Source organism: Macaca mulatta, chromosome 7 (assembly GCF_049350105.2).
Source record: "Macaca mulatta isolate MMU2019108-1 chromosome 7, T2T-MMU8v2.0, whole genome shotgun sequence".
Classification (NCBI taxonomy): Eukaryota; Metazoa; Chordata; class Mammalia; order Primates; family Cercopithecidae; genus Macaca; species Macaca mulatta.
The window spans coordinates 11,699,129-11,712,205 of record NC_133412.1 but is presented as its reverse complement, the minus strand read 5'-3'; the positions used below and the strand labels follow the sequence as shown (position 1 = coordinate 11,712,205).

The window sequence follows — 13,077 nt, the reverse complement described above, 5'->3', positions numbered from 1 at the left end:
TAGCTGGAATTACCGGCACCCACCACCACACCTGGCTAGTTTTTGTAGTTTTAGCAGAGATGGGGTTTCACCATGTTGGCCAGGCTGGTCTCGAACTCCTGACCTCAGAGGATCCACCCGTCTCAGGTTCCCAAGGTGCTGGGATTACAGGCTTGAGCCTCTACACCTGGCTCAAAACCTCTGTGTTTTTCCAGATACTAAACATGCTTCTTGTTTGAGGGAAAAAAAAAAGTCTTAACAATAACGTAGGAGAATAAGAGAAACGTTTTTCCAAAAAAGAGAAATCACTGTGATTATCTTATTGGAATGTTGAATAATATAGTCTGCTTCATTAATCATCAAGCATGCTATGGATTTTCCATTTTTATAAGATCTGTATCTCAGTTCAGGTAATACTGATAATTTTGTACTGTATTTGAAGATAAAAATATAGGCCAAAACCATAGACCTTGCATAGAAACTGGGTAATGAAGACAGCTCTAGATAAACACATAGATACACACACACAGACACACATCTATATATAAAGTATGCACACATATATTTTTTAAAGTTTTAAAGCTTTTAAAGCAAAAGTTGGCCCCTTCCCTCTCCCAGAGTGGGCAGCCCCTCCCCTCTTTCAGAGTGGGTGGGAACAGCAGGTGCATGAGTAACTTTCCTTATGAGCCAGGGGTCCTTCTGGACACACTGCTGCCTGGTCACGCCCCTTTACCTTTCATGGTTCTCCTTGACCAATAGGCTTGGAGCATTAAGGCCACGCCCCTATTCTACATTCTACTGGTGCCCTGGTTACCACTCCTGTGGCTCAGTCACACAGCTGCCTGGTAGGTGACTGCAGGTCTTGATCAGTGCTCACTGGGATTTCGCTGTTGTGGCCCCAACCCCACCTCCCTTTCCCGCCCCACGATGGCAGAAGAAACTCCGCAGAGCAGATTGACCGCAGCCAAGAAAAAGGTAAAAACGCACCAGGTCATGGCCCCCAACCCAGCTACAGATCCCCTCCGACGACAAGACTGCTGCCAGAGCCCATATCACTGCTGAGGTACACTGGACAGGGCCCTCCAATGCAGGTGCCTCTGGACTCCCCCCGCAAAAGTCTTGTCAGTCAGCCCTGCCCCTTCAGCATCAGCCCAGTCCCTGCCCTCGCCCATCACTCTAGGGTGACTTTGGGCGGGTGACTCCTGGGGCTCCCCTCTCCATTACTAGGCTCTCACCTCCTGCCGACCCAAGCTCGACCTCCCTGGGCTCTTTGCGCTCTTGTCTCCAAGAACCTGGGTTCCCCAGCCCCAGGCCCCACCCTCGCCAGTCATCCCTGGGTGACTTTGGGCTGGTGACTCCTGGAGTTCCCTGCTGCAGACTCTGCCCTCCTCTCCTGCTGCCTCAAGGTCAACCTCCCTGGGCTCCTTGCGCTGGCGTCTCCAAGGTCCTGGGTGTCAACCCTGTGTTTCCCTCCCCCATCGTGGAGTGGTAACTCGGACATTGCGCTGATGTGGTCCCTCCCCCCAATCAGGAGGAGTGGAATGTAGTGATGTCACAGTCTGCCTGGGAACTGTCATTACTGGAAGACCGGCCTTTGATCTTATGACCCAGTCCCCTAAGTGTCCCCACCCCATTTCTGGTTCCTCTGCTCACAGTGCAAATTTCCAGCTGGAAGGGGAATGGAGACTGTGGGACCTAGGAGCAAGAGGTTCCAGGCTGCCTCACTCCCTTAACATCGACATTGACGGGGGAAAAGCCTACACTTCCCCTGTGAGCGCAAAACGTTGACCGTACCTCCAAGTGGCAATGGGAGAATGGTTTTGGTTTGGTTTTCTCCCAGGCTTCTACTTTCCAGAGAGATTTTAACGTTTTTTTCTGAGTTCTCCACCTCATATTCTAATTCTCCATGGTTCTGGGACCAGACTGCCCTTCAGTCAGTCGTCTCTGAAGTGAGATTTGCTCATCTTCTGTGGAATAGATCTTGGGAAACTGAACTTGACAGCTTGACTCTTCCTCATATTATCTCGACCTGGGGTACTTTGAATGCCACAGGATAAATGTGAGACATCTTTCTGAAGCATCAGTTTCCCTTGATTCTCTTGAGATCAAGAGAAAAAACATGAATATACTTAGGGATGACAGTCACATAGGTTTCTAAGAGAATACCAGACTTCTCTCTGAAATGAGACTGGGTAGTCCTCTTTCTGATAAATTCCTGGGTTTAACAGAAAGGCTGCCTTCTGCCGTGAGGATACATTGATATAGAAGTTTGAGAGGTACTGGTGCACTTCTTAACACTAACAGACGTGTGAGGGTGTATGACTCTAAACCGCAGGGCATACGGTTCCTGCCTACTTAATGTTTACTTTTCTACCTCTGCCTCTGGTTTTGGTCCCTGGCAGCTGCTATTCTTGGCAAGACCACAGAGCTTGGAGTCAGAAGACTGAGTTTCAAAGTTCCAGTATCGCCTTTTTCTTTTTCTTTTTTTTTTTTCTAGCTATGATATCAATCCCTCTCAGTCCCTAAAAGATTGTGACAACACCTCTTATACAGCTGTTAGTGTCGTTAAATCAGATGGTGTATAAGAGTATTTTGTCAAAACTCTAAGGGAGGATGTGGCTGTAGGGGCCGATAGGTCTCATGAGGATTACTGCTCTTCTTTCCCACAGTTAAAAGAATATTGGCACAGAAACAGCCCTGCTGTTCCAGCAGAAGCAAAGAGGAACAGGAAAACAAATGGCAGTAGCCCTGAGACACCCACTTCTGCTGGTTGCCACTCAGCTCGGGATGTGAGTCTTGGTGGCCAGGCTCCTGGGGACAGGGGACCAAAGGGGCAGTAGAGGGTAATTGTTAAGATTGTGGATGGACCGTTGGGTACTGGTTAAGAATTCTGGGTTTAGCCAGGCACAGTGACTCATGTTTGTAATCCCAGCACTTTGGGAGACCAACCCGGGCAGATCACAAGGTCAGGAAATTGAGACCATTCTGCCTAACATGGTGAAACCCCGTCTTCACTGAAAAATACCAAAAAAATTAGCCAGCATGGTGGTAGGTGCCTGTATTCCCAGCTGCTCGGGAGGCTGAGGCAGGAGAATGGCATGAACCAGGACGCGGAGCTTGCAGTGAGCCAAGATCTCGCCACGGCACTCCAGCCTGGGAGACAGAGCGAGATTCTGTCTCACAAAAAGCAAAAAAAAAAAAAAACGAATTCTGGGTTTGAATCCTGCCTTTCCGTCTGCTAGGGATATGATTTAGGGCAAGTTGCTTGAGATTTTCGGGCCTCTTTTTACACATCTGTATAATAGAGGTTCTATTGTTTGACTTCCATTTGTGAAGTTTAAATGAGATGTCTTATTGTTGTTTTTATGTTAATCCCTAGTACATGGCCTGCTGTAAACACTCAGGGCACCCACGATATGGTCATTGCTCTTTGATTTTCCTCATCCCCAGTCTCAAGGGGAAGCCAGGACAATGAGAACAGCCACTTGCCATCAGGAGTCACTGATGTCAGGCCCCAGGATGGGATGGTGGGGAAGTAAGAGCCATGAGAGAAGTTGGCACAAAGGAGTTACGGGACAAAGGGTCCAAGAGAGGCAGAAAAGAAAATGTTGCCAGTTGATGTGAATGAAAGGAAGTCAGAGGGCTTAGACACTGAGGGGAACAGAATATGTCCATGTGTACTCTCTTGTAGTCAGCAACAGGTATCCACGGGGCGGGCCCTACATCATGTGCTACCCTGAAGGATCTGGAGGTGGGAGGCTCTGGGTGGAGGTACAGTGACCAGGCAGGCCAGCCCTCCAACCTCCTCCCACAGCAGGGACTCGGTGCCCCTCTGCCAGCTGAGACAGCCCACACACACCCCAGCCCTAATGATTGTTCTCTCTACCTCTCCCCCGACTCCTGCTCCACCTCCTCCCCTCTGCATGCACCTCAGAGCCCCTGCCAAGAACAAGCGGTAGTCCTTGACTCGAGGTCCGTCAAAATCAGTCGACTGAATAACACCATCAAATCTTTGGTAAGAGTCCAGTGGGATCCCCTGATTCCAGGCTGCCAATCCTGGGCTCCAGTTTCCTCTTGGGGCTCTGAAGAAAGGGGCTGGGGGCCGTGGGGCAAAGGACAATTGGGGAGCTGGGGTGCCTAAGCCTCACCTGGAGGGACCCCAGAGCACGCACCATGGCTGTTCTTTTGCTGCCCTCTTTGCCGACTGTCTCCTCTCCACACACCCCTCCTGGAGTCCTTGCTACACACGCCCTGGGGTCGTTGCCTCTTGGGGAAGTGCGAGCCTGACTGGTTGTCAGGGGCCCCGTATTTCTGCCGTGACTCAGTCCCTGATTTGCTCTTTGATTCTGGACAAGCTGCCTCTCCTTTTTGGGCTCGTGTTTCCAGAGGAGGTAGTGAGTATCAAAGGTGTCTGTTAGCTCTGAGAGTCCGAGATTTAAAAGCCCCCTAGAACGGAAACCTCAGGGCCAAGAGATCCTGTCTGTCCTTTTCCGTCCTATATATACTGTGAAGAGCCGTACCTGGCCCATACGTGCTCAGTTAATGTTTATTGAATGAACGCACTTTTCTAAATCACAAGCGGGCAGGAGGGGGGCCTTTCTCCAACTCCATCTCTAGAGGTTTATGTTCCTGTCCTCTCAAGAGATTTCAGATTCAGACTTTGAGTTCTGTGGCTGTGGGTGAAAACCAACAAAGACCCAAATCCTCTGTCCTTGGGACCTTGAGGAGAGTTGACCAGTTTGTGTTCCCGTTGGGTCTGAGAACTTTGCCTTTAAAATCCATTCCTGGCCCCTGCCTACCGCTTCCTGGTCTGGGGAATAGAGTTGAGGGGGCCACCCTCCATCACCTTAATTTGACTCTCCCCACAGGAACAACAGAAGAAACAAGTGGAACATCAGCTGGAAGAAGTAATGCGATTTCTTTGCTCGCGACATGACGGCTGGGTTTGGGGGACACTCAGATGTAGAGGCCCCGGTCTCATCTCGTCCACTCCCAGCCTGGGGAAGAAGGCTCACCCCTCAGATTCCACCCCATCCCCACAGGGTCCCTGATAACCTGGTCCCATGGGTGGGCCTGTCCTGGGGCATTGGTGGCATTCTGGGGGCATGTCTCTTGCTGTGCCACCTCTGCCTCCCTCTGGTAAGAGCTCTGTCTTCCTCTTCCTATAGGAAAAGAAGGCAAACAACGAGAAACAGAAAGCCGAAAGGGAGCTAGAGGTGAGTGGAGGGTGTGAAGTTTTCTCCTGTCCTCCGGGGAATGTTTCTTTCCTTCTCTTTCAGCACTTGCTTGGCTTTTCTCCTAAAGGTTCAAGTCCAGAGATTGAACGTACAGAAAAAGAAACTAATTATTGACGTGTATCGCCCGAAACGCTCTCTCATATACTTTGAAGGTGGGAATCTGGGCACCCTATCATCCTTCAACCTGGCACTTGGATAGGTCTTTAGTGGGAGTCCTTTGGGCCCCATCTCAACTCTCTCATTACAGAAGAGTCGAAGGATCTGGCTGCCCGCCTGCAACGTTCATCGCAGCGTACGGAAGAGTTAGAGCGGGCTCTGTCTGCTGTCACCGCCACACAGAAGAAGGCGGCAGACAAGGTGAGTCTGACCACCTGCCCCATCTCCTGGGAGCCCAGCTTCACAGATGGAGGAGTGAGCCTAAAGGTCCCTTCTGCAGGATGGAGTGTCCTGCCCAGAAAGCGGCATGGCCATGTCTCGCTGCTTTTGTGTCTGGTTGTTAGAGGCAGCCTGGGGCTGAGTCAGCTGCTGTGGGTGAGTTGGGGGGTGCGGTGGGGAGCGAGCACTGGACACAGAGCTTGGAGGCCAAGTGCCTGCCCTGCCCTTACCTGGCTGGGGTCTTGGCCAAGTCCTAGGTGGGGTATTGGGTACTTGTACTGTGAAGGTACAGAAGAGTACCTTTAGTATGTTACCATTTCTGTAGAGAGGAAACGTGTGTGTGTGTGTGTGTGTGTGTGTGTGTACATACTATGAAAATGTACATAAAATAAGACTGCAAGGTTCATAAAAAACTCAGGAGAGAGCAAGAGAGTGGTGGGAGATACTTCCCTTCTGTACCTTCTGAATTTTGGACTTTGCGAATGTATCATCCTTTCAAACAGTGAACAAGAGATTCAGTTTCCCCTTCCTATCTGTGTCCCCCAGCAAGAAAAATGGGCTTAGAGAATCAGATAGATCTAGCTATTCAAATCCCAGCTCTGCCCAAGTGATCTTAGGCAAGCACTTAACCTCAAATACTCCATGTGTTTTCATGTACACAATAGAGGGAATCATAGTAACTGTCTCCTATGGTGGTTGTGAGGATTAAATGGGATTGCTAGCATGGTACCTGGTGAAGCACTCCATAAAGGTTCAAACAGTGCTAGTCATAACAGTAATAACAAGAGCAATATTAACTGATCTCTCTGGGCCTCTGTTAGGCAGCTATAAATTCGATCTCTTTCCCTGTCCCTTCCAACTTTACTGAGTTCTTTTAAAAACCAGACCACGGGTAAATGCCTTGATCTGTACTGACCGTGTTGTATATTGAGCCTAGCCCTAGCCTGTTTAAGGGGCACTGTATGGAATGGCCCAGGTTCCCCAGATAGAAACTTCTCACTCTTCACCATCCAGTCCTCGAGCCGCAGTGAAACACTTCTCAAGACGCAGTTAGAGCGGTCCTTACAGGAGCGGGCACTGCTGAAAGCGCACGTGACACAGGTGAGGTTTTGCAGAGGGAGGGATGTGGAAGGAAGGTGACCCCAGGTGGCCAGGAGCAGGTGAGGACCAGTGACAGCCCTTCGTAACTTCTGTTCCCATTCTTGCAGGTGAAGGAATCGCTGAAGCTAGTACAGCTACAGAGAGATGAATATGCTGAACATATAAAAGCAGAGAGGGCCCAGTGGCAGGAGACGATGAGGAAAATGTCCCAGGAGGTGAGATCTGACCCTTCAGCCCCCCCATCTTAGATAGGTCACTGGATCTTTCTGGGCATCTGTAACATGGGAATATACAGCCAGAGGTGGTCATGGGTCTGGGCTTTGTGGAGGTGGGGGCAGAGAGGCAGATGGTAGCCTGTGGAGCCACCAGCCCCTCTCTCCAGGGCCTTTTCCCCTGTGCTTTGGGCAGCTTTGCACCTTAAAGAAGGAGAAGCTGCATGACATGCATCGGGTGGAGGAGCTGGAGAGAAGCTTATCCCAACTCAAACACCAGATGGGTAAGATGGGGCTGGTGTGACCTGGGAGCAGGCCTGGCATCAGAGGGGGCTCTGGGGGTGGCTTAGAATGCCCCAGGGAGGTGGGTGGATGGAAGGGCTTTGAGGCAGAGGGAAAGAGGTCTGTGCCGGGAAACAGCAAGTCTTGTTATCTCCATGAGCCTGAGTGTCCCCATCAGCAAAGAGGGCCCGTTGTCAGCCACCCACAGTGCTCTCCATCTGAAAGTGGTTTGGAAGATTGGCTACCATCCGGGTGCGAGGAATCATTAGCAGTGAGGCCAAGTTTAGGGAGCCTGAGAGGATCTGTGCACCAAGAGGAGGGTGTTTTTGTTGGTGGTGGTGGTGGGTTTTGTTTGTTTGTTTTTTGAGAATCTAGAGGCCCTTATGTCTGCTTCCTTTCTCAGCTGAACCCCAGCCCCCGGACCCCCCAGCTGTGCCCCCTGAGGAGGAGCTGCAGCACCTGAGGAAGGAACTAGAGAGGGTGTCAGCAGAGCTCCAGGCCCACGTGGAAAACCATCAACACGTAAGTCTCCTGAACCGGCCACAAAAGGAGAGGCTCGGGAGGCAGGAGGAGAGGCTTCAGCAGCTGGCCGAGCCACAGAGCGGCGTCGAGGAGCTGGTTGGTTGCCCCACCTGCGGAGCCTGCCCTCCTCCCTAGCCCTCCAGGCCTTTGTTTCCCCACCTATAAAAGGGGGCAGTGTAGCCCTCTCGTGAAATGTTACTTCTCAAGGCACCTGTGAGCCAGAGCCCTGCTCTGGTGGCTGTGGGAGAGAAGAGATGATTTTTCTAACCTGCCTCCACCCTTCCCGGTGCCATGGGGGGCAGACACCGAGTTCTAGGGTCTCCAACTGCAGTGGGTGGCTGCTGATTGCTTCTCTCTGTCCAGAACAATGAGAACAAGAGCGCACTGTACTTGGAGATGCAAGTCGAAGAGCTGCAGGAGAAGCTGGGCCAGGTGAATGAGACAGGAACCTCGATCCAGAAGGAACCAGAGGCAGCGGTCCCAGCCCCAGGGACTGGGGGCGAGTCTGTAAGTGGGGAGACCCCCCAGGCCCTGCAGGAAGTCATGGAGAAGCTGGAGGTGAGTGAGTCCTGGAATAGGCCAAGAAGGGCAGGGGTAGGCAGGTCGCTGCTGAGAGGTGACCCCATTATTTTGGCTCCAGAGCGGCCTTATGGACCTCCTGGAGGAGAAGGCGGACCTGAGGGAGCGTGTGGAGAAACTAGAACATCGATTCACGCAGTACTGGAGGGAGAGATGCCATCAGTGAGTGGGAGGCCAGAGCAAGGCAGGGGGAGCTGCAGGGCCGTCGGAGGGGCCCCAGGGTTGAGCCCCGTCCTCCCGCAGGAAAATTAAACAACTTATAATGGAGCCAGAGGGCCGTGCCACAGAGGCCACACCGGGAGGAGGACATCATCAGGCTGGCCCAAGACGACGAGATGAAGGTAGGGTGTGCAACCTCCTTGCGGGGGTAGGGGTCGGGGGTGGGGGTGGCGTGAAGGTGGGGGCCGGCCGCAGCCTGACACCTGAGCACCCCTCCCTCCAGGTGGAGCTGCTAGAGCTGCAGGAGTTGCTGTTGAGGCTGGTGCTGACCGCAACAAAGGGCACAGAAAATTCCTGGCCGCTGCCCAGAGCCCTGATAATGAGCCCGGTCCAGGAGCCCCACCCCCCCAGGAGCTTGGGGCTGCCCACAAGCATGGTGGTGAGTAGAGCCCTCATGCAGGGCGGGCAGGCAGGAGCAGGGGGTGCTGGCGCTGCACTCAGATCCCCGCCTCCCTCTCTCCAAAGATCTTTGTGAGGTGAGCCTCAGCGACAGCGCCGAGACTGGGCAAGGAGAGGCCACGGAGGGGTCTCCCCACGACAACGCCACTGCACAGCCCATCGCGCAGGAGCACCAGGAGCACCAGGAGCACCCAGGCTTGGGCAGCAACCGCTGCGTGCCATTCTTTTGCTGGGCCTGGCTGCGGAGAAGAAGGAGATAAACATCACCGTCATCAAAGAGCTGATCAAGACATTTTTTAAAAAGAAACTTATAGGGTTGATCTCCTACACAATTCATTTACTTCATTCGAATGTTAGAGCTATTCATGTTTATTTGTGTTTCTAATTTATACTTTAAGTTTATTTGTAAAAAGTTGTAAGAGAGTGGGTCTCTGTGGCCTTCACTGAGGTTCACTCTGGCATCCTTTAGCATTTTTCGTTTTTAATTTCATAATTGTAGGTCATTAGCATGTATATCGAGTTCGCCCTTACGTGGTGGGAATTCAAACACCCAAAGACCCACTGTTTGCACAAAACTGTTCTCGCTGGTTTGGAACAGGCTGCCATGCTTTTTTAATGTTATTGCAGCATGTATGTTCATTACAGAATTCAGATAAAATTTGCTTATATTCTGCTATTATGTTGGATCTCATCTTAATCACAGTGAGCTCTTCATTAGCTCAATATGTGGTTTGCCCTCAAGTGTGCACTCTTGATTACTTTGTAATAGATGACACCGTGAGTACTGACATTAGAGTTGTTTAAAGTCCGAGAACTGGAAACAGCTTTTCCCCCATTTTCTGTGTGAAACGGTGGGAAGGAAAAGTAGAGAAAGAAATGCCAATTCTAGCCTAAAACTTTATTTGCCAAGTTTTCTTAGAATGAATTTTACCAATTTATGAATTCTTGTAAACAGAATTTATACTGGAAATACTGAAAGACTTTTCCCCTAAAGTGACATTATTGACTGCTGGTGTGATGCTACTCTAATGTAATAAATGATTAAGTTGTTGCGAAGTGCTGTTTTTGCCTTAAAATTTTATTTTGTGAGTCTTGAAAACTATAGTGTTAAAGGTATTGATACTGTGCAAATGCCAGGCATGCTTGGCATGAGATAATCTGTTTCATTTTTACAATATCGTAATATAACTATGCAAGTGTTTATTAAAAGAACACAAATTTACAAAGTTATGGGATTTAAAAAGTTATGGAGTGAAAAAGTTATGGGATAAAAAAGAGAAAAATTGTGGCAAAAATGTAGAAAAAAGTTTTACGCAAAGTTACCAAATGTTATGAAAAAGAAGTTATGGGATTTAAAAAACAAGTCATGGGATAAAAATAAAAATTCAAAGCAGTTCCGTGTCAGCAAAGCCTGGAGAAGTGGGGCTGGAGTCTCCGCCGCCACCATGACCCTACCACCCCTTCCCAGTCACCCCTTTACAATTAGGGTGGCAAGACAAGACCTTAAATTAAAACTTTTTAAGCATGACTCTGACGGCCTCCTTACTCTCAGCATAGCAACTTTTCTCTCAGGGGAGCTCCCACCTCCTTATTCAGAGAGGTAAGTGAGGCAGGACAGTGGGGCTAACTGTGGACCAGGCGAGCACGTGGACTGCTGGCGTGGGCCCCCTTCTCCAGGGTACACATTTTGTCTGTGTAACGTCAAACAAAACTGTAACGTCATACAGTAGGGCCACCCCTGTATGGTACCTAGCTGTGGTTGGAGCTGGCACATGGGGAGGAGGTTCTAATAATTATTTGTGGCTGGGAAACTTATTTATTGCTAGCATAGGACAGAGGAAGGAGGCGGGGATGGGGTCGTGGCTCCGTGGTGATGCGACTCCTGTTTATTTTGCTTTTTATTTTGGAATAAACAGATTTAACCATACTCCTCGGCCTGGTGTGTTCCCGTTTCCCTCACTGGGTCCTGGAGTTTGTGCCACCGAACGAGGAGCCCCAGAGTGTCTTGAGCATGTCCAGCTAGGCTGTTGGGGACCTTCCAGGCTTGTTACCTGTATGCTGCCTGGTGGCACCTGGGGGATTCCACAGGGACTGCCATGGCGCCTGCGGGGCGCGGTCCCACCCTGACAGCCAACAGGCTCAGAAGCCTGATCTAGCGGTGGCCAGGAAGACAGGTACCAGCACCTAAGGGCACTGACTTCCACCCAGCCCAGGCGTCTTCCATTCCGTCCCCGTGCCTCCCTCTCCTGTCTGCACCTGGTGGCCTCTTCTGTCTGTCCCTCCAGAGCGCCGGCTGCCCCGCAGGCTCCCTCCAGGCTGCGTTCATGGCCCTGCCCCCTGGTGGCCAGAGCCGGCTTCACAGGATAAGAGCCAGGGAAGCTCCAGGGGCTTTCCTGGAAAATGAACCTTGGAAAGGGTATGTCCTTTTCACTGCTCCCAACAGCACCCTAGAAATGGCTTGGCCTTTCCCCTCCCCTGAGCTCCACAGAGAACACAGCCAGCAGAGGACACATTTCCCCGCCATCCAGAAATGGGTGTGAGGGACAGCAGGACTGGTAGAGACTGTCAGGCCACACCGCTGCCTGCACAGCACTCCCATGCTTGGTAGGGGGTGGGAGGGATGGCGGGGGCTGGCTCTCCGTAGGCCAGGCAGGACAGGGAGGCTCACTGGAGGTGCTTCACTTTGGAGGGGCAATGTCAGGGGACAGCTTTCTCTTATTGGCACACAAGACTCCAAAAAGACAGCATAGTGACTAATTCCCAGTGCTAGAGGCCAGGCGGCCAGCCACATGTAGCAGTGTGTGTGTGTGTGTGTGTGTGTGTGTGTGTATTTATAGATATTTATAGAACAGGGCAGGGGCATACCACAGAGGAGGGCACACATTTTCAGCAACAGTCACACCTGGAAGTGTCAGCTCACCACTACAACAGACCAAGTCACAGATGAAGAGGGCTGGCTTTGGGGCTGGGGGAGCCACTGTCAAATCACAGAACAGCCGCCCAGGCAGGCTTGGAAAGGGAGGTCTCCCAGAAGAAGGGGGATCTAATTAGAGGTCGAAGGAGGGCCTGGGGCTCTCAGGATGGGATGGACTTGCAGGACCCGATCGGCTGGCAGTTGGAGAGAAAGCAGAGAGAAAACAGGAGGGAGAAAAGTGAGCAGAGAGCTGATGAGGCAATTGCAGAGCACAGATGTGCCACAGCAGCTGTGGGAGGGTCGGGGAGGGGAGGGCACAGGTGTGGGCGTGTCAAGGTTCCTGGAAAAGAGGGGCTGGAAGGGAAAGGCGAGGAAGATGGAGGGAGGAGCCAGAGCTTCACAGGTAGTGCCTGGGGGCTGTGGCAGCCCTCCCCACCCACGCACGCTGGCCTCTTCCATGGCACCCAGATAATGCACCCACCGGTCAGACCATTGCTCAGCCTCTTTGGGCTTCCCTCTTCTCTGGTCACCCTGTCTTCCAACCCACTGATTCGGGACCACCTCTCGCCTCAGGGAGCCCAACGCAACAGCCACCACGCCTGATAGAGACGGAACACTGCTTGAACCAGGATGATGAAGCTAAAAGGGATGGATGGCTGAAGTGATCGCCGAGAGAACCCTCTGGGTGATCAGAACGCCCAGGATCCTCTGAAGGGACCCTGGGGGAGGCAGGGAGGGCAGGCAGCCGGATGCCACTGGCTATAGACTTATAAGTCTAATAGGGGAGCCTCAGCTTGTTGGGGGTTGCAGGTCGCGAGAGTGAGACTGGGCCCTTCCTGTTGGGAAAAGCAGAAGAGGGAGAGTCCATGGCAGGGGAGGTGGGTGGGCTTGCCGGGCAGAGCTCAGCTGGGAGTCCCCTTGGTTCAATAGCAGCTCAACCAGGCACTGTGGTCCCCTTGGTTGAATAGCGGAGGCAACCTCTAGGAGCAACAGGCCAAGGTGAATGACCCTGCTGACGGGCGGTAGTGTTTCAGCGGGGGCCAGGGACCCTGCCTTCCGTCACACACTGGCAGCTATGATGGGACCTGGGAGGGAGAGAAGGGGGCTGTATGTCCCCACCTGGCCTGTGAGGTGTGTTCTGGGTTGACCGTGTGTATGGGACTCTCGAGGTTTTATCCTAGGTCACCACTGGATTGCCGACAGATAGAGGAGGTGGGACCCTGACTCTCACCCCTCCTCTGCAGTGGATTTGGCTCTC

General features: G+C 51.9%; 1 protein-coding gene and 2 pseudogenes across 1 annotated transcript in view; 2 read left to right on the top strand and 1 right to left on the bottom strand.

Moving 5' to 3' along the window:
- The window catches only part of LOC144329760 (uncharacterized), a 32,992-nt pseudogene extending 30,283 nt beyond the window's left edge, over positions 1-2,709 (top strand).
- The window catches only part of LOC698672 (golgin subfamily A member 8C), a 47,351-nt gene extending 37,390 nt beyond the window's left edge, over positions 1-9,961 (top strand). The window contains 14 exon segments of the mRNA XM_077939080.1: positions 2,649-2,768; positions 3,914-3,994; positions 4,848-5,195; positions 5,284-5,368; positions 5,464-5,573; positions 6,606-6,692; positions 6,800-6,907; positions 7,101-7,188; positions 7,590-7,708; positions 8,072-8,266; positions 8,349-8,449; positions 8,531-8,628; positions 8,730-8,885; positions 8,972-9,961. Coding sequence (XP_077795206.1) covers positions 5,043-5,195; positions 5,284-5,368; positions 5,464-5,573; positions 6,606-6,692; positions 6,800-6,907; positions 7,101-7,188; positions 7,590-7,708; positions 8,072-8,266; positions 8,349-8,449; positions 8,531-8,628; positions 8,730-8,885; positions 8,972-9,165 — 1,494 coding nt within the window. The 5' untranslated portion in view covers positions 2,649-2,768; positions 3,914-3,994; positions 4,848-5,042 and the 3' untranslated portion in view covers positions 9,166-9,961.
- LOC144329687 (uncharacterized) lies at positions 5,628-6,266 on the bottom strand (annotated as a pseudogene).
- Positions 9,962-13,077: the final 3,116 nt, after the last annotated feature.